This window comes from Saccostrea echinata, unplaced genomic scaffold (genome assembly GCF_033153115.1).
Source record: "Saccostrea echinata isolate AGI-Se365-2 ecotype Australia unplaced genomic scaffold, CSIRO_AGI_Sech_v1 ptg000016l, whole genome shotgun sequence".
NCBI lineage: Eukaryota > Metazoa > Mollusca > Bivalvia > Ostreida > Ostreidae > Saccostrea > Saccostrea echinata.
Window position 1 is genome coordinate 16963023 of NW_026889765.1, and position 25420 is coordinate 16988442.

At 32.4% G+C, this 25420-nt stretch overlaps 1 protein-coding gene across 1 annotated transcript; it reads left to right on the plus strand.

Annotated features, from left to right (window-relative positions):
- The first annotated feature begins 2323 nt into the window (after positions 1 to 2323).
- LOC133188194 (ficolin-1-like) lies at positions 2324 to 23703 on the plus strand. The gene is made up of 4 exons (XM_061323573.1): positions 2324 to 2342; positions 10230 to 10368; positions 10655 to 10776; positions 23459 to 23703. Exons 1-4 carry the CDS (start codon positions 2324 to 2326, stop codon positions 23701 to 23703), a joined length of 525 nt encoding a protein of 174 aa, XP_061179557.1.
- The last annotated feature ends 1717 nt before the right edge of the window (positions 23704 to 25420 follow it).

Here is a 25420-nt window from a genome sequence, read left to right on the forward strand (position 1 = left end):
CATGGATTTCTAATACACACACACACCTGATTATTGCACGTCGGCATTCTGAATGACACACCCACTTATTCCCTTATAATAATTTCAAAGAGTCCACTATCTTTTTAGAAAAAGTTCCTTTATTTATGCACGTTTGACGCCGATATGGATACTTTTTGCGCTTCAATCGTTGGAGAGCTACAATATCGAAACTTGAGTATACTAGTGTAACGATTTATAGCTTTGTGTAATTTTAATATGCAGGTCGGATTTTGAGGATCTTTCAGTGGCTGAAGGTAATAACGTGACATAAAAAATGTAGGTATATTAGCAAGCGCAGCTAAGCTGCAGGGTTCTTTTATTCCAGACAGTAGAGATAAGAAGACGGATATTCTGGAGCTAAGGTTAGTTGGGCGGATACCCTAATATTGATTCTTATCACGATTATTTTAGCAATACTAGTTGGATTGCCTGATGGTAAAGGCTTGCCACAATAAATTGTTAGTATTGTGCTATTACTCTAAAGAATCGTGTCTAACCACTTAAAGGCTGATCATAGAAGGAGGACAACCCCTCAAAGGCTTGCCTGGTAACCTTCTTGGACACAGTTTAAGTCTCTGGTAGCTTGGACACAGTTTAAGTCTCTGGTAGCAGTGGATGACTGTTCGTCCTGAATAAGGACAAATTAGTATATCCTCTGTTGTCAAAGGCTGACCACTAGAAGTAAGTAAGGACTTGACTTCGTGACTGACACGAAACAACGAGGCTGAATAAGGCATAACTTGTGTCTGTCCGGTGACCCCACTTTCTTTTGTAGATATAAGACCGACATTCAAGTTTCATTTTAACCTAAGTAAGGGAAGGGCCATATCTATATATATATGCAGGCCAATCATTTCATACAGTCATTTTAAGAAGATTTTTTTTGTTATTAATATCAATCCAAACCCGAGATCTTAGATCAAACCAGTTACGGACCCCTCAACACGTTATACTAACTCCCCGTCTATATATAAACAACAATACTTTTTAAAGTTATGTTATAGTATGGTTGTTAAATCGAGTGATAAAGACCTAAATGTGCCTACTTCTTTGATTCCTTTAACCCAAAAGTCTTTAAACACATGAATGCGATAAAAAAAATTCCGATTGTAGATTTTTATAATCCGTGCATGTCTGTTCATCTCCGATTTAAGGTCTCACGATGAGAATCATGCATCAAAAGGCAATTCCTGTCCACTTCTTATCCTGTGTCAGGTAGATGTTGTCCTTTTTAGATCCAACTGATTTGAAAGAAAAAAAATATGCCAAACGATATGCAATTGGTTTAAATGAGGAAGAATTACATTCCATAACAGGAAGGGCGTAAAAATATATACTCTTTGAAATGCTTTCACATGATTTTTTTTAAAAATACAAATAGTATTCCGATACACTACATTTTTCATCTTCGCTAGCCAAGAGTTTCTGATACGCTACTCTCCTCATAAACCCTTGGCATATGGTGCTGACAAAAGACGGGATTGTTTTCGTCACGTGATCACGATTCTTACCAGGTACGCACAGATTGCGTCATCGACAGAAATAAAAAGCTATTTAAAAAAAAAAAATAATGTTTTTAAAGAATAATTATCAAGAAGGTATTGAGTTATGTAAATTTGTTATTTAAACATGTTAAAATGCAAGTCTACATCTTTAGTATTGATTCTTAATCATATATTTTGCACGTAGCTTAAGATATTGGATAACACCATATAGCTATTCATAGAATAGCATGTTATCTTACGGATCGTTGTTTGCTTGCGTTTTTCATTCCCGATATTAAAGAGTCAAGATATATCCCGAACGCAAATATCGTCATTTGCAAAAAAAAAAAAAAAAAAAAAAAAAAAAAAAAAAAAAAAAAAAAAATTGCTGATTGGTCGAACGATGTCGATCAACTCCAATCACAACTTGAGAAAAAAATCCCAACCTTTTTTTAACATATGCCAAGGGCTTATGAGAAGAGCAGCGCATCAGAAACCTTTGGCTAGCGAAGATGTACATTTTTATTTCCCAACATTTGTCAGGTTACCATGGCACTAAATTTGGAATTTTTTCCTTCTTATGGAATAGTATGCAATGCTCCAGTATAATTAATTCTATTGGTTACGCTGTACCTGACATAAAAATTTAGCGGCTTTTCTTATTGCTACTTTTGCACAAGATTGTAAACTTATAGTTATGTGCACTTCAGTCGTTTGAAAGGTATTCGTATGCGTGCAAAATCATAAATAATAAAATACAATCTACTTTTTATTTCAACAGCTTTATTACTGGTGGAGTTTAAGTTAAAGAACCGGAAATGGCAAGTGGAAAGCAAGGTAACATTTTTTATTAAATGTAAAATGAATCATAAATAAATAATCCCTGTAATTTGATAAACCAACAGAACAAACAAAAAAGAGGGAGGATTAATTTATTTCAAATGAACAGTTTACAGTCATAATGTGCAGTTGGGTTACAAAGCATATAAATTTAAAGAAATATACTTTTATACTTCATATAAATTTTAACCAATGTTTTTATTTGATACTGTTTTTTTTAAATCGTTGTTTGATATACGTAAAAATTCAAATGGCGACAAATGGTACAACAAATAATATGAGAATCATATTAGAAAATTTATTTCATTTGTATTCTAAGGTCATATGAAAAACATCTGTCACGTGCAGAAAAAGTATCTATATATATGATAAGTTTCACATAGTTTAAAAAAAACTTTTTCATAGTAAAAGAAAGATTTACTCCTCTTTTCAAATACTACAAGCTTTATTTGTTACTTACTCGACTCCTTCTTTATTAAGGTTTTTCGTCTTCAGCGGAAGACCCTCTTATTATTATTCTTAGTTTTTCCCCCACATTTTAGGGTGTTCCGTCTTCAATGGAAGACCTTGTTATTCTTAGTTTTTCCCCCACATTTTAGGGTGTTCCGTCTTCAATGGAAGACCTTGTTATTCTTAGTTTTTCCCCCACATTTTAGGGTGTTCCGTCTTCAATGGAAGACCTTGTTATTCTTAGTTTTTTCCCACATTTTAGGGTGTTCCGTCTTCAATGGAAGACCTTGTTATTCTTAGTTTTTTCCCACATTTTAGGGTGTTCCGTCTTCAATGGAAGACCTTGTTATTCTTAGTTTTTTCCCACATTTTAGGGTGTTCCGTCTTCAATGGAAGACCTTGTTATTCTTAGTTTTTCCCCCACATTTTAGGGTGTTCCGTCTTCAATGGAAGACCTTGTTATTCTTAGTTTTTCCCCCACATTTTAGGGTGTTCCGTCTTCAATGGAAGACCTTGTTATTCTTAGTTTTTTCCCACATTTTAGGGTGTTCCGTCTTCAATGGAAGACCTTGTTATTCTTAGTTTTTTCCCACATTTTAGGGTGTTCCGTCTTCAATGGAAGACCTTGTTATTCTTAGTTTTTCCCCCACATTTTAGGGTGTTCCGTCTTCAATGGAAGACCTTGTTATTCTTAGTTTTTCCCCCACATTTTAGGGTGTTCCGTCTTCAATGGAAGACCTTGTTATTCTTAGTTTTTTCCCACATTTTAAGGTGTGTCGTCCTCAACGGAAGACCTTCTTGTTATTCTGATGTCTCTTCCTCACTCTTTTTATTATTAAGATCTACCATCTTCAGCGAGAGACCTTCCTATTATTACTCCCCTACCGGTGAACCCGGAGGGGACTATATGTTTCCTCTGAATCTGTCCGTCTGTCTGTCCCACTTGGTTTTCTGCACTTTTTTCTAAACGCTTTTAGATATTGAGCTGATTTTTGGTATGTGAGTATATCTTGAAGAGTTACAGATCAAGTTTGCATTTCGTTCCGCTTCAATGATTTTTGACGGAATTATGACCTTTTCAATTTCTCAGGGTTTTCCGCAATTTTTTCTTCTGAACGCTTGCAGATATTGAGCTGATTTTTGGTATGTGACTTTACCTTGATGACTTATAAAGCTGTAAGATCTTTTTTTTTTTATCTACAAATGCTAGTGATACTACGTGAAGGCTTGTCTAATTTTATTTCTATTTAATTTTATTTTAGTTTTATAAGCATTTTGGTGATTATTTTAAAGGTAAATGTGTAATGAGAAACATGTAATTTTTCAAAGCATTATGCTATATTCATTCAAGTACCCTGCCTAAATTCTATTATTAATGTATTTTTTGTTACTAACATATTTGTAATTTAAGGACCCCATTGGAAATAAGCTTTTTCAAAAAGCTTTTATGGGCTATCCTTAGGTAATACCTATCATCTGTATGTCATTTAACTTATATAATAATACATGTATATGCTCAATTAGATCTTTATTAAGTAGCATAGAGCTGAGATAATGTCTGGGTTTTTTTTCTATTAGTAGGTTAATCTGTAATGTTTTAAATGTGTGTAATCATGGCATTCTGTGATATTTTTACCTGAATAAAATGAAATGAAATGAAATAGATTAAGTTTGCATTTCGCTCCGCTTCATTGATTTTTGACGGAATTATGGCATTTTCAATTTTTAGCGGGAACCATATTACACTTGCCGGTAGGGGACTAGTATTGCTAAAGCAATACTCTCAGAATGCTTGTTCTGAGAGTTCTTTGCCACTATTTTTTTAAGTCTTCCGTCTTCAGCTTTTTACTTAGGTTTCTTTTCAATTGTTTCATTGTCATTGATTTTTCTTACTGATTTTGTGTACACGAATTTTCGGAAAAGACTTGCTTGCTTTTCATGAAATTTTCAAGTGTGAAAGAAGATCAAAAAATTTAGACATATATTTCTTTTAATTAAGTTTAGATGACGTCATTTTCTCGATTTAGTGATGTTTGAAGGGTTATTTTGTCTGGGTGTTTCGTAAGAAAAATTACTCAACATAGAAACCTGCAGTTTTAGTGATGATAGAGCAACAAAATTAATATTATGTTAATGAGAATTACTTGTTTCATTACCAACTGAAGTACAAAACTTCGACGCTCACTTTGGCCCAAAAAAGGCATATTAAGAATTTAAATCTAAAAAAAAAAATGCTTCATTACTTGTGAATATTTTGTTTCGTTAGAACATGTTGAATAAAAGTTATTAAAAATTAAAAATTCTTTCCAGCATTAAGTATGGTGTTTGCAGGATGTTTCTTTGGAGAAATTTTAATTAAACAAAAATAAAAAGAAAATATTATTCTTTTTTCTACTAAATAATTGTTGCAAATAGATAGACAAACATAAAATTCTTTTCAATAGTAACAGAAGAATAATATAGTTCTCAAATATCATCTAATGATGTCACTTCCGACGAAATATTAAAAAAAATGGCTTATTTTTATGGATATTGTCATAAAATGAAATTATAAATGTCACAGAGGATGTCGGATCTTAATTGTGAATCAAATTTCATCATAATAATCACCTCCAGTTAATACTGACATAAAATTGAATGATTAACTTCACCGAAGACTTCATCCTCACAATGTCAAGGTTTTGTGATTTGAGAACTCCACACAAACCCTTGACATAAGTCATTATTTAAATGTTGGGCTAGAAATCTTCGATTTCATTTGTTCCTGGTCTAGGATTGGAACCAATCAGAAAACAACTTTTATTGTAGGTAAGATTTGTAAACAAATATGACACGTCTTTAAAATGGAAAGTGTCAATACTGTAGGATTTGTAACTAGTTACTTCAAATGAAACTTCGGGGATAAATTTTTTGAAGATCGTCCTCCTTACAATCACAAAAGATATGCTCTGGAGTTGGGCAATTTGATAACGACGATTTTGAAAAATATATTCTCATTGATTAGTTTATAATTACCCATTACGTCATTGCTAATCACAAACCCAACTTTTAAATAACGACTTATGTCAAGGGTTTGTGTGAAATTCCGAAATCACAAAACTTTGACATTGTGAGGATGCGAAGACATCCGATCTCGTTTTTTTTCAATTTGCGTCAGTTCCGGTCAATCCAGTTGTCAGAAAGTGCTGAATTTTACTTATATCAGATTTCGATGATAAAAATTAACCAAGGATAGACTAATTGACATCATCATTCTTTGGATGACTTTTTTCATTACGAATGGGTTACCTTCATAAGCCAATTTTACAGGTAATGATAATGAAAATCGGACGGAAGACCAACTCGTTGCTTTTATATATTAAGGTCTTCTGTCTCCAACGTTTTTGTTTCTTCTTCGATATTCTTCTTTTTTTCGTACCGATTTTGTGCTCACGAGTTTTCGTGAACTAATCGGTCGATTTTCATGAAAGTTTCAGATCTGAAAGATATTGGACTGAACCTTTTCGTAAATTATCGTCGTTGATGACGTCATTTCCGGTCGCCAGTAACGGCTGATTTCTGTTTTTAAAAATGAAATTGTGTCCGCCAGTTTTATCAAAAATTGTGAAAGATTGACTCTTGTAACTTTCAGGGATGATATATAGTGACTTGTAAATGTGGCTTACACGTTTTCATTTTTTTACCATTACTTCCGTTGTCCATAGAAAGCAGTTTAAAAATATGCAATTTTAAAAACTTTTATTCCTAATGTTTAGGATAGATCCTAATAGAATGTTTCAAGTTAAACTATTTCCACTGAAAGTTGGATCTTCCAAACGGGAATTGACCAAAAACTGAGTATTTTTCTTCGAAACTTTTTGAGATGAATTCTGCACATTTCATATGGAATTTCAGATCATATTGAGCACTTCCGGTCATACCGGATGTCAATAAAAAAAGAACCGGCAGTTATTTGAAACTCATAGATCTCCTCTCCTATGTAATTCTAAACGTATTTTTAAGAACATATAGGTACCTATTCCTGTTGTATTTAGTCGTTCTTCTCAAATGAACCTATCCAAGTCCAGATGCTTTCTCGTTCCATCAGAAATCGGACAGAAGTCTAGACCTACTCTTTGCTCACAACGAGATACTTGTAGCCTCTAGTTAATTATTTTTGCTGTTTTTCTTTTTCTTCGATTTTGTTCACTCGAGTACTCAGAAAGACTTGCTCAATTCTTATGAGACTTTAAGATTGATGGAACATTACAACAGCTATCTATATATCTTTTTTATTTCAATATCGTCGCTTCCAGTTCTGAATTTTTTGCAATTAAGTAGTTTTTAGAGGGTCACATTGTCCAGCAGTTTTCTCAAATATGTTTGAAGGAGGTTGGGTCCTGCTATCAAAAGTTAGAAGATTTTTTCACCAAGCATATTTTAAGAATTTACACACCTAGCTTAATCTACCTTTTTGTACTGTAATTACGTCTAACTTATAAAACGATTTTTCAAATTTTTTCTTATTTTTTATCCAAATATCCAAATAAATCATGGAACGAATTCGAAATACAGTCTTATTTCTATCTTGTATAGACACATTTAAATTTTGTAAAAATGAAACAAATTCAAATTACTTTCAAATTATTTGACCTTTCTGCACTCAAAAATCTTTTTTTTTTTTTTTTTTTTTTTTTTTTTTTTTTTGGCAGTTAAAATTTAACAAGCAAAAAAATCATTTTAGAGAATCATGATTAAAGTCATCATTTCGTAAGTTCTATGGTCGATACAATGACCTTGTAAGCAAATACAATCTATCATTAAGCCAAATACTGATTGTCTTTTTTATTCTAATAGATTATGACAAGGAGCACACGGCGGGTGTGACCGGTCGGCAGGGGGTTATCACTCCTCCATGGCACCTATTCCGACCTCTGATGTTTTATTTAGAGGTCCATGTTTCCCCTGCTCCTGATTTGTATTGCTAAAATAGACTTTGAACTTGAATACTGTTTGTTATCTCCTTTATCAAGCTTATCAAGCATTATGATAAACGTGATGGCTTTAACTTTTAAATCGTCAACTTCCCTTACTTATGCAGCAATATACCTTCATCACCTGCATATGGATTTTATACCTCTCAGTTGATTCGATACGCAAGGGCATGCTCTATGTATGAATTTACTAATCTTCAAAAAAATATGCCTACAGGCAGTGATCACAAAAATTGAACTGAAGAACTACTCCTTCCTTTGTAATGACCTTTGCTGTAGTTTTTATTGTTTTTCTTTTGTTCACACGAGTTCTGGAAAACGACTAGCTCGATTTTCATGGGACTTTCTGGTCCGATGAGACATAAAAAAATCTAGACATATTTTTATATCGATGACGTCAGTTCCGGTGCGGAGATTTCCACGATTTTGTGATTTATGGAGGGTCGATTTGTTTGAAATGAAATATGAAGATAACGAACAGTATTCAATCTCGAAAGTTCAATGAAACAATACAAATTTGGAGCATAGCAAACACGGACCTCAAAATTTAGAGGTGGGATCAGGTACCATGGAGGAGTGAGCATCCCCTGCCGACCGGTCAAACCCACCATGTGCTCCTTGTCATCATCGAAAAAAAACGGAAAAATCAGAGACAGTTCAGTATTTAAATAATGGCCTAACAATTAGTATGAAAAACGTCAGTCAGCATTTGACTCAATGATAGGTTGTATATGCTGACAAGGTCATTGTATCGACCGTAAAACTTGCGAAAAGATGACTTCAAATGAGATTGTTGATATCCTTGTTTCATCAACTTGTTTGTCAATAGTTTGTATCGTTTTAGAAATTGTTCATACGTAGAGCATGCTCTTGTGTATCGAATCAACTAAGAGACATAGACCCCATATGAAGGTGTACAGGGTGTATTGCTACTTAAGTAAGGGAAGCTGGCGATTGAAAAGTTGAAATTATCACGTTTATCATAAAGCTTTGTTGTTAGGTTACCATTAACTTCTTTTAATAGTAAAATATCTAAATATGAAACAGATCAGAATCTGTGGTATCATTTATTTCTAGCTCACTGGGATATATCGAGTCGACATATGAATGAAAGTAACTATTGTTAATTGATAATACGTCGTCGATATATCGAAATGTCGAGTTGAAGGCCACAGCAAGTGTTTTCTTCTTCTCATGTAGAAGTTTTTGAATAAATTCTGCTTCATATGAATACAAAAAAGGTATCCGAATAAGGGGGCGCAATTGGTATTCAGGGGAACTCTAACAGATTGTTGGAAGACCTGCTCTCCAAAAACTACATAGATATTGTCAATCAGAAACTCAAGCATCTTTTTAATATCAACTTCAGAGTTCTTGTATGTACAATCAGAGTGCTTTTCAACAAAATAATTTTGTAAATGACCAATGACAAAGTAAGTGTATTTACGAGTTCCATTTTTATTGAAAAAGCAGCTGTTTATGTTGTCAAAAACCCTGGACTTCAATTTAACGTGGGGAATGGTTGTACGTTTTCTCAAAAATCGTTTTAAATAGTTAAATGAAATTTTCAGTGATGATAGAGCAACTTACGTAGATGTGAATTACGTATTTCATTACCAACGGAAGTTCGAAAATTCACCGCCCGGTATTTCCCTAAAAAAGACGTATCGATAATTTAAAAATTTCTAACACTTTTTCTTCAAAATCTTTTTACCTGTTCATGAACGAAAAGTTGTGCAGAATGACATGATTTCTCATATGATATCAACAAATAGGGACTTGCCCCTAAAATTAAGGATCTACGGCTTTTTCTTGATATCTAAAAAGGTATTAGGAAATTTCTTGATATCTAAAAAGGTTTTAGGAAGGTTTTAGGAAATTTAAAGCATCATAGAAGTAAAGATGTTCAAAGGAGCAAGAGGCAACTAGGGAGATCATAAAATGTCGCCGAATGACCTCACTTCCAGTCATACCGGATGTAGTCATAAATCGGTCATATTTGATTATCTCAATGCATATTTCAGAGAAAAAATATGATAGAAGACGTCCGACATCTCGTCGATTGCCGTAGTTTATAAGGATATGTCTCCATTCCATGAAAATTGGACGATAGACAAACTTGTTGATTTGCAACGAGCTTGTCTAATTTTCTTTATTTTTCCCAGTGATCAGCTTGTTACTTACTGCACACACTTTGTTAAATAATGTATCCTGTTTGTCAGACCTACACTTTCGGGGAGTAGTAGCCTATAGTAATCTTATTTGCTGTTGGCTTGCTCTTCTGAAGAGGGAATTTATACTTTTTTCTGTTTTTAAATGAAAAACTCGAATTTTTCGCCCCATCTACTAATGAAATGAAAGAATATTTAAATGTCACAATGTACATTTGAATTAATGAACGAAAATTAATTTAATTAGATTTCAATAATCATGTTTCTAACAAATTTAATTTCATTTTTAGAGGATATTACGATCAAATACACGATACGTAACACAGTAGCTGAACCTATGTTTAAATATGAACAGAAAGTGACGTCAAAGGCTGGTCAACCATTCATCAGGTTTATGGAGCAGGCGGCTGAGAACGATAAAAACTTTCAGTGAGTAGATTAACTTTATTGTTTACATCCCTTTAAAGTTAGGATGTACATGTATGATAGTGCAAAACCAGTATTTCCGAACAACAATGATAATTGAGAAACTTATAACAGGTTGCGTCTTGAAAATATTACACGTGAAAAATAAAATGAATTTAGTTTACAATGTAAGTATACATTAATATTATGTTAAAATTATTGAAATTGTATTAAAAACTCATAAAGAAAGTATACAACCTTAGAAGTCAAAACAGAAACACCATTCTTTTATGATTTTGTATTTCTTCAGGTTTTCAGCAACATGTTATGGTAAAATGGGATACTTTATAGAAAAGCTGGGGGGTAAAGAGAGCGTTACTGGTTTGTCCTACTGGCAGTTCAAGAAGGCGCCATCTACAGTACTGGGAGTTGGTAAGTTCCTGGCGGTAACTTCTGTCCCTACCTTTAATGCAACACAAATTGTACTTGAAAAAGCATTTTATTCTAGGTTATTCTAACTACTGCTTAGTATCTGCTAGTCTAGTGCTAGTATACACAAGACGAAATTGCTAATATAAAAACTGAGGAATTTAAATGTCTTAACTGATAAATAAGTACAATGTTAACTGAAGCACAACCATTTCACAGAAAAATGAAAATCGTGCTCAGAATTTTTTCGATTTTTTTTTCGAATTAATATTCTTTTTTTCCTATTGCTTTTGAATTCTTTATGTTTGTACTACTTAAAAACTCAGGAAAAAAATAACAAATATTTTGTTAAGACATGTAGAATAAAAGATATTTAAAATAAGAAATCTCTCCGACAGTTAGTATGGTTTCTGCAGGGCGTTCCTTAGGAGCAATTTATAAAAAGTTAAAATAAAAGATTATTCTTTCTTCTACTAAATAATTGTTGCAAATAGACATAAAAAAGTTTTCTAAAGATTGTCACGGCATTAAGTACATGTAGTCACCACACGACTATTTCAAGATTGTTTCAGAAAATTTTGGCAACCGGAAGATGGGTGGACTGGGTATGGATACGAATGTACTGGGTGACTACCAGGCGATATATTATTTGATTTTTAACTGGGAGGTTACTTCTGTTGCAACTTCGCTGACAACCATCAGTAATCAACAAATTCATATCTGGGTAAAAACGGTGCACAGTGCAAGGCGGGAAATAGGTTTTTGGGCAAGAATGTCATTTAAGGGTCTTGTCATGACACTTGGACATTTGTCAGTTCCACTCTATTGGGAATTTGGCTTATTAGATTACTAGTACCGATCAAGCAAATGTTCAATAAAAGGAGAATAACAAGTGGTGCGTTAGCAATTTTGTATAGTGCTGGTATGTATGTCTGCTCTAAGTATAACTTTTTCAGGTTAACAGGTGGTAAATGTAAAGGAATGAGGTTTCTAGGTATCGATGAAATTCAGGGCAAAATATGAATTAAACATTTTCCAATAATAACTGAGCAAGGATATTCATAAAGAATCTTTCTTTAGTTCATGTCAAAAGTTAGAAAAAAGCAGGATTCTTAGTGATCTTAATTGACATCTTGAAAAAAGAAATACAGTTTTGTAAAAGCAAAACATTTCAAACAACTTTTCTCTCAGTTAAATTATATAGGAAGAATAAGAATGCAGATTGAAATTTTTAGTTTAGGTCCAGATTTTTAATAGAATGTGTTGGAAATCAATCGCATATAATTTGTGATTGTAAGATTCAGTTTTCTGAATCAATTCTCGTGTAGCCATATTCGAAACGACCATAATAAGAACCCCCAAAACGTTATATGGGATTTTATAATTAAACGATAAGAAGTTTTGTACATATGACAATGCAAGGTTTGTTTTACTTAGGAAAAAAAAGAAGGATAATGCAAATCAATCAAAATACTAAAACACTGAACTAGAGGTACTGTGAGCACTGAGCCCACAAAATAATATACCCCGCCTCCTATATGATTAACAATGATAAAGTTCATGTTTTGCTATGGGAGACTCAAAATAAGTGTTCATCTCAAAAGGTAAAATAGGAAGTGCACAGTGGCACCATGTAACAAAAATTCTGTCGATTTCTCATGAAATTTCATTCAGTGTTATAAGAGGAGTTGCGGATAAGAGATGGGTACCCCAAAGCGTAACGGACGGACTTACAAACAGACAGACGGACGGACGGACGGACAGACACCCAACACTATATACCCTCCCTGCTTTTCAACGGGGGGGGGGGGGTATAAAAATGTTTCAGATCAGTGCTATGTGATCAATTGGCCTTTTATTTCTCATAATTTTATTTTCCTCTGTTCAAATCAACTGAACCAACGTATATAGGCCATTAATAACATTTATTTACAAAACAGTTTAGATTCTCAATAGTGTGTATTATTGCAGGTGTGAGTACCTACAATCCAGAGGATGGTGAACACATAATCATGGATTATGTACTACAAGAAAATTAAAATTGCATTCAGGACTAATATTTGTGAAGGGGTTTTTGCATACCTACATTTTTCTTGTGATATGTCTTGTGATATGCTCAGTTTTAGATGTTACATGATCATTCATTATAGGAGTTTGTTTTGCATTTTATGTTATAAAACAGTTTTCAATTAATAAATTAATTCAGAAGACAGGATGCTTAATTTTTAAGGGAAAACTTGTATCTTTTAACTTTTTTTTTTACTATATAATGGTTATTTTCAGTTTGCAAATTGATAATGAAAATATTTTGGTTCAACCTTTTTTTCAAAAATGGCATAATCACTTAATCAAAACTGATAACGTTGATGTCATCAGTAAATTGGATAAACAAGTAACTGCAACATTTTTGTGAAAAAAGAATTTCTTTTTAGATTTTTCCCGAATAATAGAGGTCAATGCAACTACACCCTGCAGTGCATTTGAAGCTGCACATAGTTCTGTCTCTAACCATGAAAATTATTATTGAAAGGATCCGGGGAACAAATAAACGAAGATAGCGTCAAAATAAAAATGAACATGAAGAGAAGCTGATCCTGCGTTCAAAAAGAACGTTAGTAAAGGTTGACAAGACCATGCTTTGTTAATCTACAAAGCAAAGCCCATATTCAAAAGTAAAACACTTGAATGTTGACAAGTGAATTTTTAACTCAGTTTTTTTTGTGAAGCTTTTAATAGATTTGAAAAAAAAGATAAATTAATTTCTCTACAAAGGCATGCAGATCATTATTCTGGAAATTCACACTATTTTGTATAATGTAACATTGATAAATCAGAAAAGTCAGGGCTAAAATATTTACTATCATTATGCATTGTATAGACGTCAATGAGTCTTATGCGAAAAGAAGTACTTCAGTATGACGTCATAACTTGACTCTATAAATACAAAACTATGCCTTAATGAAAAGTTAAAAATTCAACACTACAAAAATAAAAAAAAAATTAAAAAAATTAAAAAAAAAAAAAAAAATAATAATAATAATAACTAGTAGACTAATTGTTCTTGAACAATTAGAGGTCTTTCCACCTTCTTTAAATTTCAAATATTTTGTATATTTTACTCTCTAAATTTCATTTTTATACAAAAAAGAATCCATAAATGGCTTGAAAGATAGAAAAAATGAAAAATTTAAAAAAAATTGAAATGACCTTGACCTTTGACCTTGAACGAATATTCAAGGTCAAAGGCCAAGGGTCACATTGCACTTGACCCCATGCTTCTACAACCTTTCGTTTTAAAGTTATAAGGTTTAATAGTAAGCGCAAAGACGTTAAAGGGCGATAACTCATATAAAGGGTCATCGGATAGTTTTGCACTGAATAGATTGAAGTTGTGTCTAAAGACCCTGAAGACATTAGTGAAGGTTTTGTGCCTCTACGGTTTACGGTTTCGGAGGAGTAGCGATAACAAGGTCTTCAGTAAAAGGGGCAATAACTTTTAAAGGGGTAAATTTTAGGGGACAAGTATAAAATCTTTGAAATAGTTTTAAGAGGACATATTAATGATGCAAAGGTATTTAGTATATGTTGAAAGACAAAAGAGATATAAAAAGAGCTTAATTTCTCACATTTTGAATGACCTTGACCTTTGACCTTTGCATATATTTTAAGGTCAAAGGTCAATGAATCTTATGCAGTTGGTCTCATGTCTCTACGACTGATCGTTTTGAAAATTTTTAATTATTCGTAAACATCAAAAACTTTCAGGGGCAATAACTCATAAAAGGGGTCGACGAATACTTTCGCAATGAAAAGATTGAAGAGTCCCCTCAATTAATTGAAGACATTGGTGAAGGTTCTGTAGCTCTACAGTTTACGGTTTTGAAGGAGTAGCGATAACAAGCTTTTATTGCAAAAGGGGTTGTAACTCCTTAAGAGGTCAAAGTTCATATACGCAGGGTCAACTGCAAAAATCTTTTATGAAGTACATTCTTATGGACCATAAATCTTTTTGATAACTTTTGAAACAAAAAACCATTCGGCGGAAAAATAATAATAATAATAATAATAAACAGAACAATTTCAATAGGTCTTTCCACAGAAAGGTGGAAAGACCTAATAATAAAATAAATAAAAATGAAATGTAAATAAATAAAAAATAGATAAATAAATAAAAAATAAATAAATAGAAAAAATAAATTGAATTATTTTTTTTTTAAATTCAAGATTAACAGAAATGGTATGTATGTCAGCTTATTAATTTTCAATGCATTTATTATTGAAAAGAAATTACTTCATTGATAATTCATCTTTATTAATATCACTGATTCATTGATTAATGGTAAAAATGTTTTCATCTAAATAAAGATGTAATATATACCTATAATGTATTATCAGATCTCCAGATAACAAAAAGGATAACCTTTCAACTTGATGATTCCCTGGATCATACCGATATTTCTGCAGACTAAACTGCACAGCACAATAAATGCGATGTGTTGAAAAAGTTTTCTTTTTTTAATCGAAACTATACCTGTGGCATGTTCAAAACGATTTTTTTTTACTAGATGTACCAGTTTTTAGATTTCACTTGATCACTTTTGGCATTGTAATTAATATCCGGAAGTTCAAAACGATTCGCGTTCATATCTTAAACACTCCCATGTTGAGGAGTGCCTATAGTAATAACAGTAAACCCTTTTAATAAAATCATAAATTAATAATGATCTGGTAAAAAATGTCAATAACACAATAACAACTGAGACTTAATTAATCAGATTTGAAAAAAAATATTTTACTCATAATTTTCATATTTTTCATTAAGGTATACTATAGAACTAATAAAAATAACGTCTCGTTTCTCCATGTGTACTTTCTAACACATAAATGATTTCTATAAATACGCGTAACGGGTCTCTTGTCTCTCTCTGAGACTCTATAGGGGTTGTCTTATCTTTCGAGGCAAGATTTGCGTTTCACAGCTCAACCTGAGTTAGGAAGGTTTGTCTGGTACAGTGGTCACAAATTCAATGCCCTTTCTATCTTATTACACAATACTAAGTTATTACGTCATCTCCCTTTAATTTATACTGTGTTCAATTCTTTTAAGGTATCTCCCTTTAATCAAAAACCTTTGATTACTCAACCCTATCATTAACAACAGCCCGCAACCCATTCCTCTTATTATTAGTTCGCGCTCATAAAGTTACACTAAATTTACTAATACATGAAATCGTTCAGCTTTTCTTTCTATTAGTCAAGCTTATTACAACCTATACCCAAGGAAATTACTACAATTATGTAAATACTCAGTATTGGTAACTCAGTTATTAATCTTTACTATCGTACATTTCCGAATTTATGAGATTGATTACGAACGTATTCTTCACTTTAACTCTTAAAAACAATAGCAGACGTTACGTCATCTGGAGTAGCTAATTAATGTTCTGGTTATCTTTCCTAAATAAAGCAGGTTTCACAGGACTATATGGAACAGGAAAGATATGTATTACGATGATGGTATCGTTTATTTTTTGTATACATTTGCAATTAACATTCTCGAGCTATTAGCAATTTATGAAAATAGTGAAGGTAACGAAGAGTGTTCGATCTCAAAAAAATCTACAAACAATACAAATCTGTGAACAGGGCATAAAGCAGAGACCAACGAAATTCCAGAGGTGGGATCAGACATTCAGAAGAAGCATGTATTCCCTGTTTACCGGTCAAACCCTCTATGAGTCCTATGTATTGATCAAGTAGACGGGATAATCCGTAGTCAAATTAAATATAAACCAAAGGTCTTACAATTTGTAGCATACACGTCAGCCAAAGTACGACATGATGATTAGGAGCAGTAAGCATCCCCTGTCGACCAGTCACACCCGCCGTGTGCCTATTGTCATGATCGGGTAAACGGAAAAAAAATATCTAGACAATTCTGTTTAAATAACGGCCTAACTATGAGTATGAAAAACCTTAGTCAGCATTCGACTTAATGATAGATTGTATTTGCTGAGAAGGTCATTGTGTCGACCATAGAACTTATGTTATAATGATTTTACACGAAACTATTGATATCCTTCTTTCTTCAGCTCGCTTGTCAGTAGCTTGCCTTGTTTCAGAAATTGTTTGTACATGAAGCATGCTTTTTCGTATCGAATCAACTGGGAGATATAAACCCCATATGCAGGTGTTAAAGGTATATTGCTACATAAATAAGGAAAGTTGACGATAGAAAATTTGAGTTATCACGTTTATCATAGTTTTGTTTTTAAGTTACTATTGACGTCTTTTTCTTGTAAAATACCCAGTTATTAAACAAATGTATCAATTCATGTGGTATCCTTTATTTCAAGTTCACTGGGATACATCGAGTAGACATATGAATGGAAGTAACTGTTGTTAATAATTAATAATACATTGTCGATATATCTATATGTCCAGCTGAAGGCCACAGCAAATATTTTCTTCTCACGTATACGTTTTTGAATAAATTCTGCTTCATATGAATACAAAAAAAGGTCTGCTCATAACTGGGCGCAATTAGTACTCATGGTATTTCCGACAGAATGTTGGAAGACCTGATCCTCAAAAATTACATAACTACACATTGTCAATCAGAAACTCGAGCATCTTCTTAATATCTAAAATCTCCTTGGAGTTTTTAATTATCCACATCTAATTTACACAACTTCTCGAATATATTGCAATACACTACTTCTGATATTTCTCCTTCTTTGCTGTTGATAATTTAGTCAGATGTAAAGGAAGAGGCTTGATAGAACATTTACGGAAAAACCATTGTGTATCTTTGTTGAAAGGACTTATATATATATATATATATATATATATATATATATATATATATATATATATATATATATATATATATATATATATATATATATATATATAGATAGATAGATAGATAGATAGATAGATAAAATTTAATGTGGGCAAAAACAATATGCTATGGATGTTTTACGTACACACACATCCACTCATAGGAAGAAACTGAAATTATAGATATAAACAGGTTGCTTTAAGAGGAGAAAATTCATAACATCAGTTGTTCACAATCAATAGTATTAAAAAATATATCAAATGGGTTCGAACATTTTCTTCCATAAGTCCAATTTTTTTTTTTTTTTTTATCAAAATATCATGTTTGAAGTTATGAATTGATACACATTTCTCAATTTTATATTTCATTTCAAATGATATAAGGCCCAGAAAGTTTGTGTTTTTTACTTTCTGATAAGCAGGTAAAAATATACTGCTTAGAGTATACAGTACCCGCATCGTTATTCTTTACAATTTTATCGTGTCCTATCGTGCGTTTATCCTATCGTATCGTGCGTGTATCCTGTCGTATCGTGCGTGTATCCTATCGTATCCTATCGTATCGTGTTTTCCGTTTATCAGGTTTTGCGTTTATCGTGAAAATCGTTTATCAGGTTCTATCGTGTATCGTGTTTTGCGTTTATCGTGTGCATTCGGAAACCCTCGCTTTTTATCTTTACCTTGAAAAGAAACACCCGAGATATCTCGAGTTCATCTTTCGTTTTGTTAATTTATTTAGGATTAATCTAACTGTTGAACAAAAAGAGAAATTAATACTCTAACTCTGGTATATTTTTTAAAGAAAATAAATAAATAAATAAACGTCAAGTACCGTCACCAAGCAGAGAGCATAAATCGAGAGTCAAATTCTATTTTTGTACATGAAATAATCGATATACTATTTGAGTCATTCGTTTTTTTTTTTTTTTTTTTAATTTGTCGATATGTCAGAAATATTTTTGTCAAAGATAGAAATATTATAATCCCTTTACACATTCAGAGTCACATAAGCGAGACCTTTATTAACTTTGTTTTGATAATTATAGAAACATAAAACATTAGGTACATGTGTGCAAAAAGTAAATTATGAATAAAAAAATATCAGTATCTTTATTAAGGCTATCCTTTTTATCAATAACGGAAACATAAATTTTGTCTATTAGCGCAAGTTTTGTTGTTCCTTTGTATTATTATTTTTCTCTGATAAGTATATATTATAATATCGATGTTTGCCATTCATATTTAACTACTGCATTTAGAAGATGTAAAAAATAAATAAACAAAACCATACAAATTTTTATTGTACATCTTACCTACTTCGGCGCGGAGATGAAGTAATATATACCGTAACTTAGTGACAGGTGGAAGCGCTCCCGTGACAAGAGAACTGACACCTACCTGCCTAATCAGTACACTTGTCTTCTTGTCAAGTCAAGACCCCCCCCCCCTCCCCCCTTTCCCCTACATGACTGGCCCGTGTGTATTCAACGTAGACATACCTGAACTCTAGCTCTCACCTGGTGTCAAGTATTTACCTTGAACCCTACTGGGTTTCAATGAAATGCATCTACTTATTTTCTGGATATTGTTCATAATTTTTATGAACAACACTTAATTAACAATTAAAGATTTTATACTAAGAAAATTGGTAAATGTACACTTCCGTTACAGATTAAAAATTGAATAATTGAATCAAAGAAATATAGGCGAGATTTGTCCTCCAAACTTCGTTGATTTAGTTCATTTGTATATTTTTATGTTATTTTTATAGGTTTACAGTCATAAACATGATTGGTGTGATCAAATAAAAAAAATGCGCTTGCGGTACTTCTGGTTCTTAGGGTTTTCTGTGTTGTCTGTCGTTGTTACATGTAAAGGCGTCTCAAAGATACATGAAAAAAAAATCGTCCGGTTCTGCGGTGATACACAAGACTGGTAAATACCTTGCATTTAATTTTATTCGTGTTTATCGATTGCATATAATACGTGACTATATTGAAGAAGTCAATATATATTTTTATTTTATCTTATTTTAATTTATTTATTTATTTATTTTTTGGCTTTTTGAATCGGATTTTTTTTTAGGGGGGAGGGGGGTATGGACCCCCCTTCCCCGCTGACTGTGCCTCAAATGGGGTTAAGACTTTCAAAATTTACAAAGTTTTGTCTAATTTTGCCGATGTCGTCCTATATAAGATAAGTTTTGTAACAATTATTACAAAGTCTAAGAGCAATAATTGACAATTATTCAATCCGAAAATCCACTTGTCAAATTGCGGAAATTGATTTATTATTTATTTTTTGTGTGTGTTCTAATATGTTGTAAACAAGTGTACGTAAATGTAACCATTCAATGTTATTTAATACAAAGTTTAAGTACCAATAAATATATTCATATATATTGTAAGCTTAGTTTACACGTATCTATAGTAGATACAAATTCTGTTATTGTAAATGCTTATAACACAAGCACGCTAAGAAAGCAATATCATTTCTTTGGGGGCGGCCGGGGGGAGGGGGTTGGGATCTAAAAAGAAATGTTTTGAAAAGTAAACAAAAATGGTTAAAGACATTATTATTGTCGATGGGCAATATTATATAAGCATTATATTACTATTGTATACTACACATGCTGGTACACTGTAACATTTTTTTTATTTATACGACTGCATGCTCCCTTCTAGCTTAATCTTACAGGCTTATAAAAATACCAAAATAAATACAAAAGAATGGAGATGCGATATTTTTTCGGATAATAGATGATGACAGATCTAGTGACGTTTATTGATTTTATTAAATTCGATTTTTTTCGCAGGTCTCCTTCCTCATATATACATATACAATGTATGTACTTGGAATGTACTTGGAATATGTAAATAATTTCTATGTGCACGGGATATGTGTGACATATATATTTATATATAGGAGAGATTAATTATTCACAGTCCAGTGCACGGTCTGTCTCAATGCAACTAGCAATTTCAGCAAATTTAACGATTCGAAGGAATTTCGACATTTGTATAATTACACAAAAAAATCGCCTAATTTCCATCATAGAGTGGATTATTCTTAAAATAATTACAGTTTGAATTTGATGACGATCACTTTTATTGACAAGAATACCACATCTTTTACAAAGCATAATTACTTCAAATGTTTTATCATGATAAATTTAAAATGTTTTATCATTTCGATTTGCGGCTTTGTAAGTAATTAAAATTACCTTACTATAGTATATCAAAAAGAAAACTTTTCGTCTTGTCAAAAAACGTTTCGCATTTTGAAACAATCCTATCGTTTGCGTTTATCCTATCGTGAAGATCGTGTATCAGGTCTATCGTGTTTTGCGTTTAACGTATTTTGACTTATCGTGTTTTGCGTTTATCCTATCGTGCGTGTATCCTGTCCTATCGTGCGTGTATCCTATCGTATCGTGCGTTTATCCTATCGTATCGTGTATCCTGTAAAGAATAACGATGCAGGTACTGTAATATAATAAAATTTATAATTGTGTTATCGTTAGTGAGCGATATTTCATACAAAATTATATTTTAACTATCAAAACCAATTCTTTTAGAGGATGTTCTGTAGATATGCATGCTCAAAATTCTCCAGAAATCTAATATGCCATTACAAGTTACAAATATATGTTGAATAGTTTCAATATCCTCCCTGCAAAAGTTGCATAAGTCAGATGTTTTAATGTTAATTTTTCTTCTGATTTTATAGTTAAAATTTACGAAGTTTTTGTTGAACCCGAGACATTTTACCAGAATTGATCATGAATCATACCAAGGACAAAAGATGTACTTTTTGTGAAAAGGTTGAAATACTAGTAAATAACTGATTTTGTAATGGGCTGCCTATGAACTATGAATATTTCTTTAGTAAATAAATGTGAAAGTCTATTTTGGCTTCGGGTGCATATTGGTGAAAAATGAAGACAACAATTGTAGTAATTTTAAGGGAAATATTCTGCAACTCTCTATTTCCTTGTAATTCATTTGCTGGAATTGCCCTTTTAAAAAGTACTGTTCATTGTTAAACAGTTAGAAATTAACACAATATAATATCAGTCTTATGCATGTATTTGTGGATCCATTCATTTCTTACTTCTTACAGAACGTTCTTCATATTAGTGTTCAGATTGGCAACATATTCTAATTTTGTCCATAGCTTGTGTTTCTGTCCACTGCCAAGCTCTGGTCAAACCTCCAATGATGCGCGGAGAAGTGACTCGTATTGTATTTTGAACCGCTGATGGTTTGTTTGATAAGCTGGTTTGTAAACCACAAAGCTGTACGCCCCCTGACTAATGCCCCTCCTCAGCTGATGAGGGGAACATTACAGTGTGGTGTATGTATCGAATCGTAGTTTCAAAATGTTCAAATATGGCTCTGAAGTATTTCAGCACATGGAACGATTCCAAGTTGTCAATCTTACCTTTCCTTCGATGAAACTGCAATTTCTGCTGATATATCAGGTATTTCTTCAACGTCAATTTTCACGATTTCGAGAAGTAATTTTGAATTGTCTTGTGAAGTTTGTTTCATGATATTTAAAGATATCTAAGTTTTATTTCTAGTCTAATAAAACATGCTTTGACTTTGGTTCCTTCGTACTGAATACTATAAAAAGAAAGGGAATGAATCTCATTTATTTACATAATTTATTGAATACAATCTTTCAAATATTCTTACACGTAAAATTTGCCATAAATAATTGCTTTCAGTCTTTTCGCTTGGACATGAATCCCTAATTTGCGGTAATTATCAGAGTAATTAACGGAGTGATGAAATAATTAAACTCTTTATTATCGACAGAACTGTACCCGAAATACTTTGATATATCTTTATTTCTGGTACATTTAACAATAAAACAATACCTCAATGAAACCAACATATGAGTCCGTCCTCATCAATAATAAATAGACATTTTTAAGGGTAGATACATATGCTTGCAGAATAGCAGTATCGAATTCCGAAACAATTGCCAGCTGTGATAAGATCCACCGGGAAAAATTGTTTGCAATGGCTTTAAAGGAAAACTTAGATGGCATCAGCCAAATATTCGAAAGCGGTCACTTTCTACTTCATTGGACCAGTTCTAGCTCTGCTACAGACGTGCTACGCTCAGTGCTTAGACCCCCAAACATTACTCATTAGCAATTATAAAAATTCCTCCGTGCTTGGTTTTAACCTTCTGACCAAAGCTGACAATCAATCAATCAATCAATCATTAATGTATGTCTATGCTAAACTCTTAGTTGTTTTTAATGTTTTCTTTGAAACCTGCAAGAGTTATAACCCCTGTATTGTCAAAGTTAAATACTATTAAAAGCATATTATAGGTAAAATGGCGACTCATAAGAGTGGTATTACTTTATTTCCGAAGATCACTGTTCATTATCGTCACCTTGTCATTTATAATAAAGATTGGGACAATGCAAACTACATTGGTTGTTTATGTTTTGTGATTGATTGATTGTATGTTGTTTAACGTCCCTCTCAAGAATTTTTCACTCAAATGGAGACGCCACCACTTGCCGGTGGAGAGCTGCAAATTTTGTCCTATTCTTGGCACTCACGGCCATTGAGCAGTGAAGGATCTTTTTCGTGCCAGCACCTACTGCGACACGGGACCTCGGTTTATACAGTCTCATCCGAAGGACCGGTCTCCACGTCCCACAGTGGGATTCGAAACCGCGACGTAAGGATCGACTCCTTACTTCGAGACTCTAGAACAGACGCTCTAACCACTGTGCCATGAGGGCGACAATGTTTTATGATAAATACTCAATACATAAGCAGTAGACTCTAATGTTATCTATTCTCTGTTACAGGTAATAGTTTGACTTATCATAATGAAATGAAATTCAGCACTAAGGATCAAGACAATGATAGATTTAGTGGTTATAACTATGCTACATCACATCACGGAGCCTGGTGGTACAAATACTGTCACAGATCAAACCTTAACGGAGAGTATGCCAATTCAAACGTGATTAATAGTAAATATGCAGTATGGTATCACTGGAAAAGAATTTTCGAAGCTCTTCAAAAGACGGTGTTGATGATAAAAGCTTAAAACTAAAATTAATGTAAAATCAGTCATGACATATTTATTGGAAATTAAAATTTTAGTTTTCAAGAGACATGTTTGCCTCTCTATGTGAATTTGTACATCTTTTCTCGCCTAATTTTATTAACCTTTCTATGAAACTCTACCTAGTGAAGGCTTAACTTTGTTCCTTGTCTCAGAGTGTAATCAATTTTGACATAATTTTTATTACATTGAGATTGTAGTTCACAAAAGAAATATAAGGTGTTAAAGTGTTTTTTTTTTTTTTTTTTTTTTTTTTTTTTTTTTTTTTTTTTTTTTTGCATAATTCTCAGACTACATCATTTACAATACAGTTATCGTAAAAAATGAATGTTAAACACCGATCCTTGAAATACATAATGTTAAAATGCTGTCTTCTCACTTGTAAAGTATCATTCCAAGAAGACACGTAATACTGATAAGTCACGACTAAATATGAAGGGGTTGTATACTAAGTGTGTGTTGTATCTGGCGAAAACTAAGTGGTCTTTTTATACTGAATAGACTGAGTTTGCTGTGACTGGTAATTGATACATGTTACATGCAGCAAAACAAAGAGACGATGCTGAGCTAACTCTTTTTTAGTTTTATGTTCTTGGTTATTTTTTGCTTTAATTTCGGGAAAAAAAATGTTTTATCAATTTGTTTGTTTTATCTGTATAACACTACAAATTATTCATTTTATGAAACAGAACTGCTTCTAGAGACTGCACACAGCACTGTTAAGGCATACTATGAAGAAATCAAGGAATGTAGTGCACAAATACAAATCTTCTAAAACTGAGCTTGTTTTTGTAAAGCTTTTATTTTATCACTTTTTATGAAATAACTTAGTAAAATCCCACTTTGTAGCGAATTTAGCTTGGTCACTTGATTTGACAGTCACGTGATAAATGCATATTATGTGTACTGCACGGAGGTCATAAACACATTTCAAGTGCATACCCTCAATCAAAGTAAAATTTTAATTCATAAATCATTTCTATACATTTAGTGCTTTTTTGTAAAGTGTTGCTGCTTTAACTAAAAATTTTATTTTTTAATTTAAATTTCAAGTAATGGGACTCCGACTGAGAAATCCTTGAGTCCTTTACAATGTATTTTATGTGTTTATAATTAAATTACGTTAAGTTCTCGAATTCACAAAAGCACCAGCACTTTTCAAGTTAAGGAACACTTCTTCTATCCATAATTAAAAAGAAGTAAAGATTTATTAATAGCCCTTCCGCTAGGGCGATACATCGAGGCACTTAGAGGTTATTCGTGCCATTTCTTTGCACAAAACACGGGATAATAAATTTAATAAGCTTTCAAGAAACAAAATTAATACGGGCATTTAATCAGTCTTAAACATATGAACTACTGGTCTATTAAAAGTCTTGTAAATAATTTTCTTTTTATCAATAAAATGCATTTCTCACTGTGAAAAACAATCAATTGATCCACCACTCACTGCACATAAAATGCGTCAAATTTTATCATGATGACATCATGATAACAAATGCATTGCGAATTGTTCATATCTTGCTGTGTGGGATTTAACTAGCGACAGAAAAAAAGTAGTGGTAAGTTTTGATGTAGTTTAATACTTTTTTACAGTTTAACTCGCGAATCATTTCATTTTTGATATTATGAAGAATTTATATTTTTTGACTGACGTCGCAGTAAGTATTTCACGTATAAATTTAGGCCACACCTCCTT

Excerpts from the sequence above, each read along its gene's own strand:
- LOC133188194 (XM_061323573.1), top strand. Across the intron at positions 10,369-10,654 it reads GAGAACGATAAAAACTTTCA|GTTTTCAGCAACATGTTATG; the intron begins GTGAGTAGATTA and ends GTATTTCTTCAG. Across the intron at positions 10,777-23,458 it reads ATCTACAGTACTGGGAGTTG|GTAATAGTTTGACTTATCAT; the intron begins GTAAGTTCCTGG and ends TCTCTGTTACAG.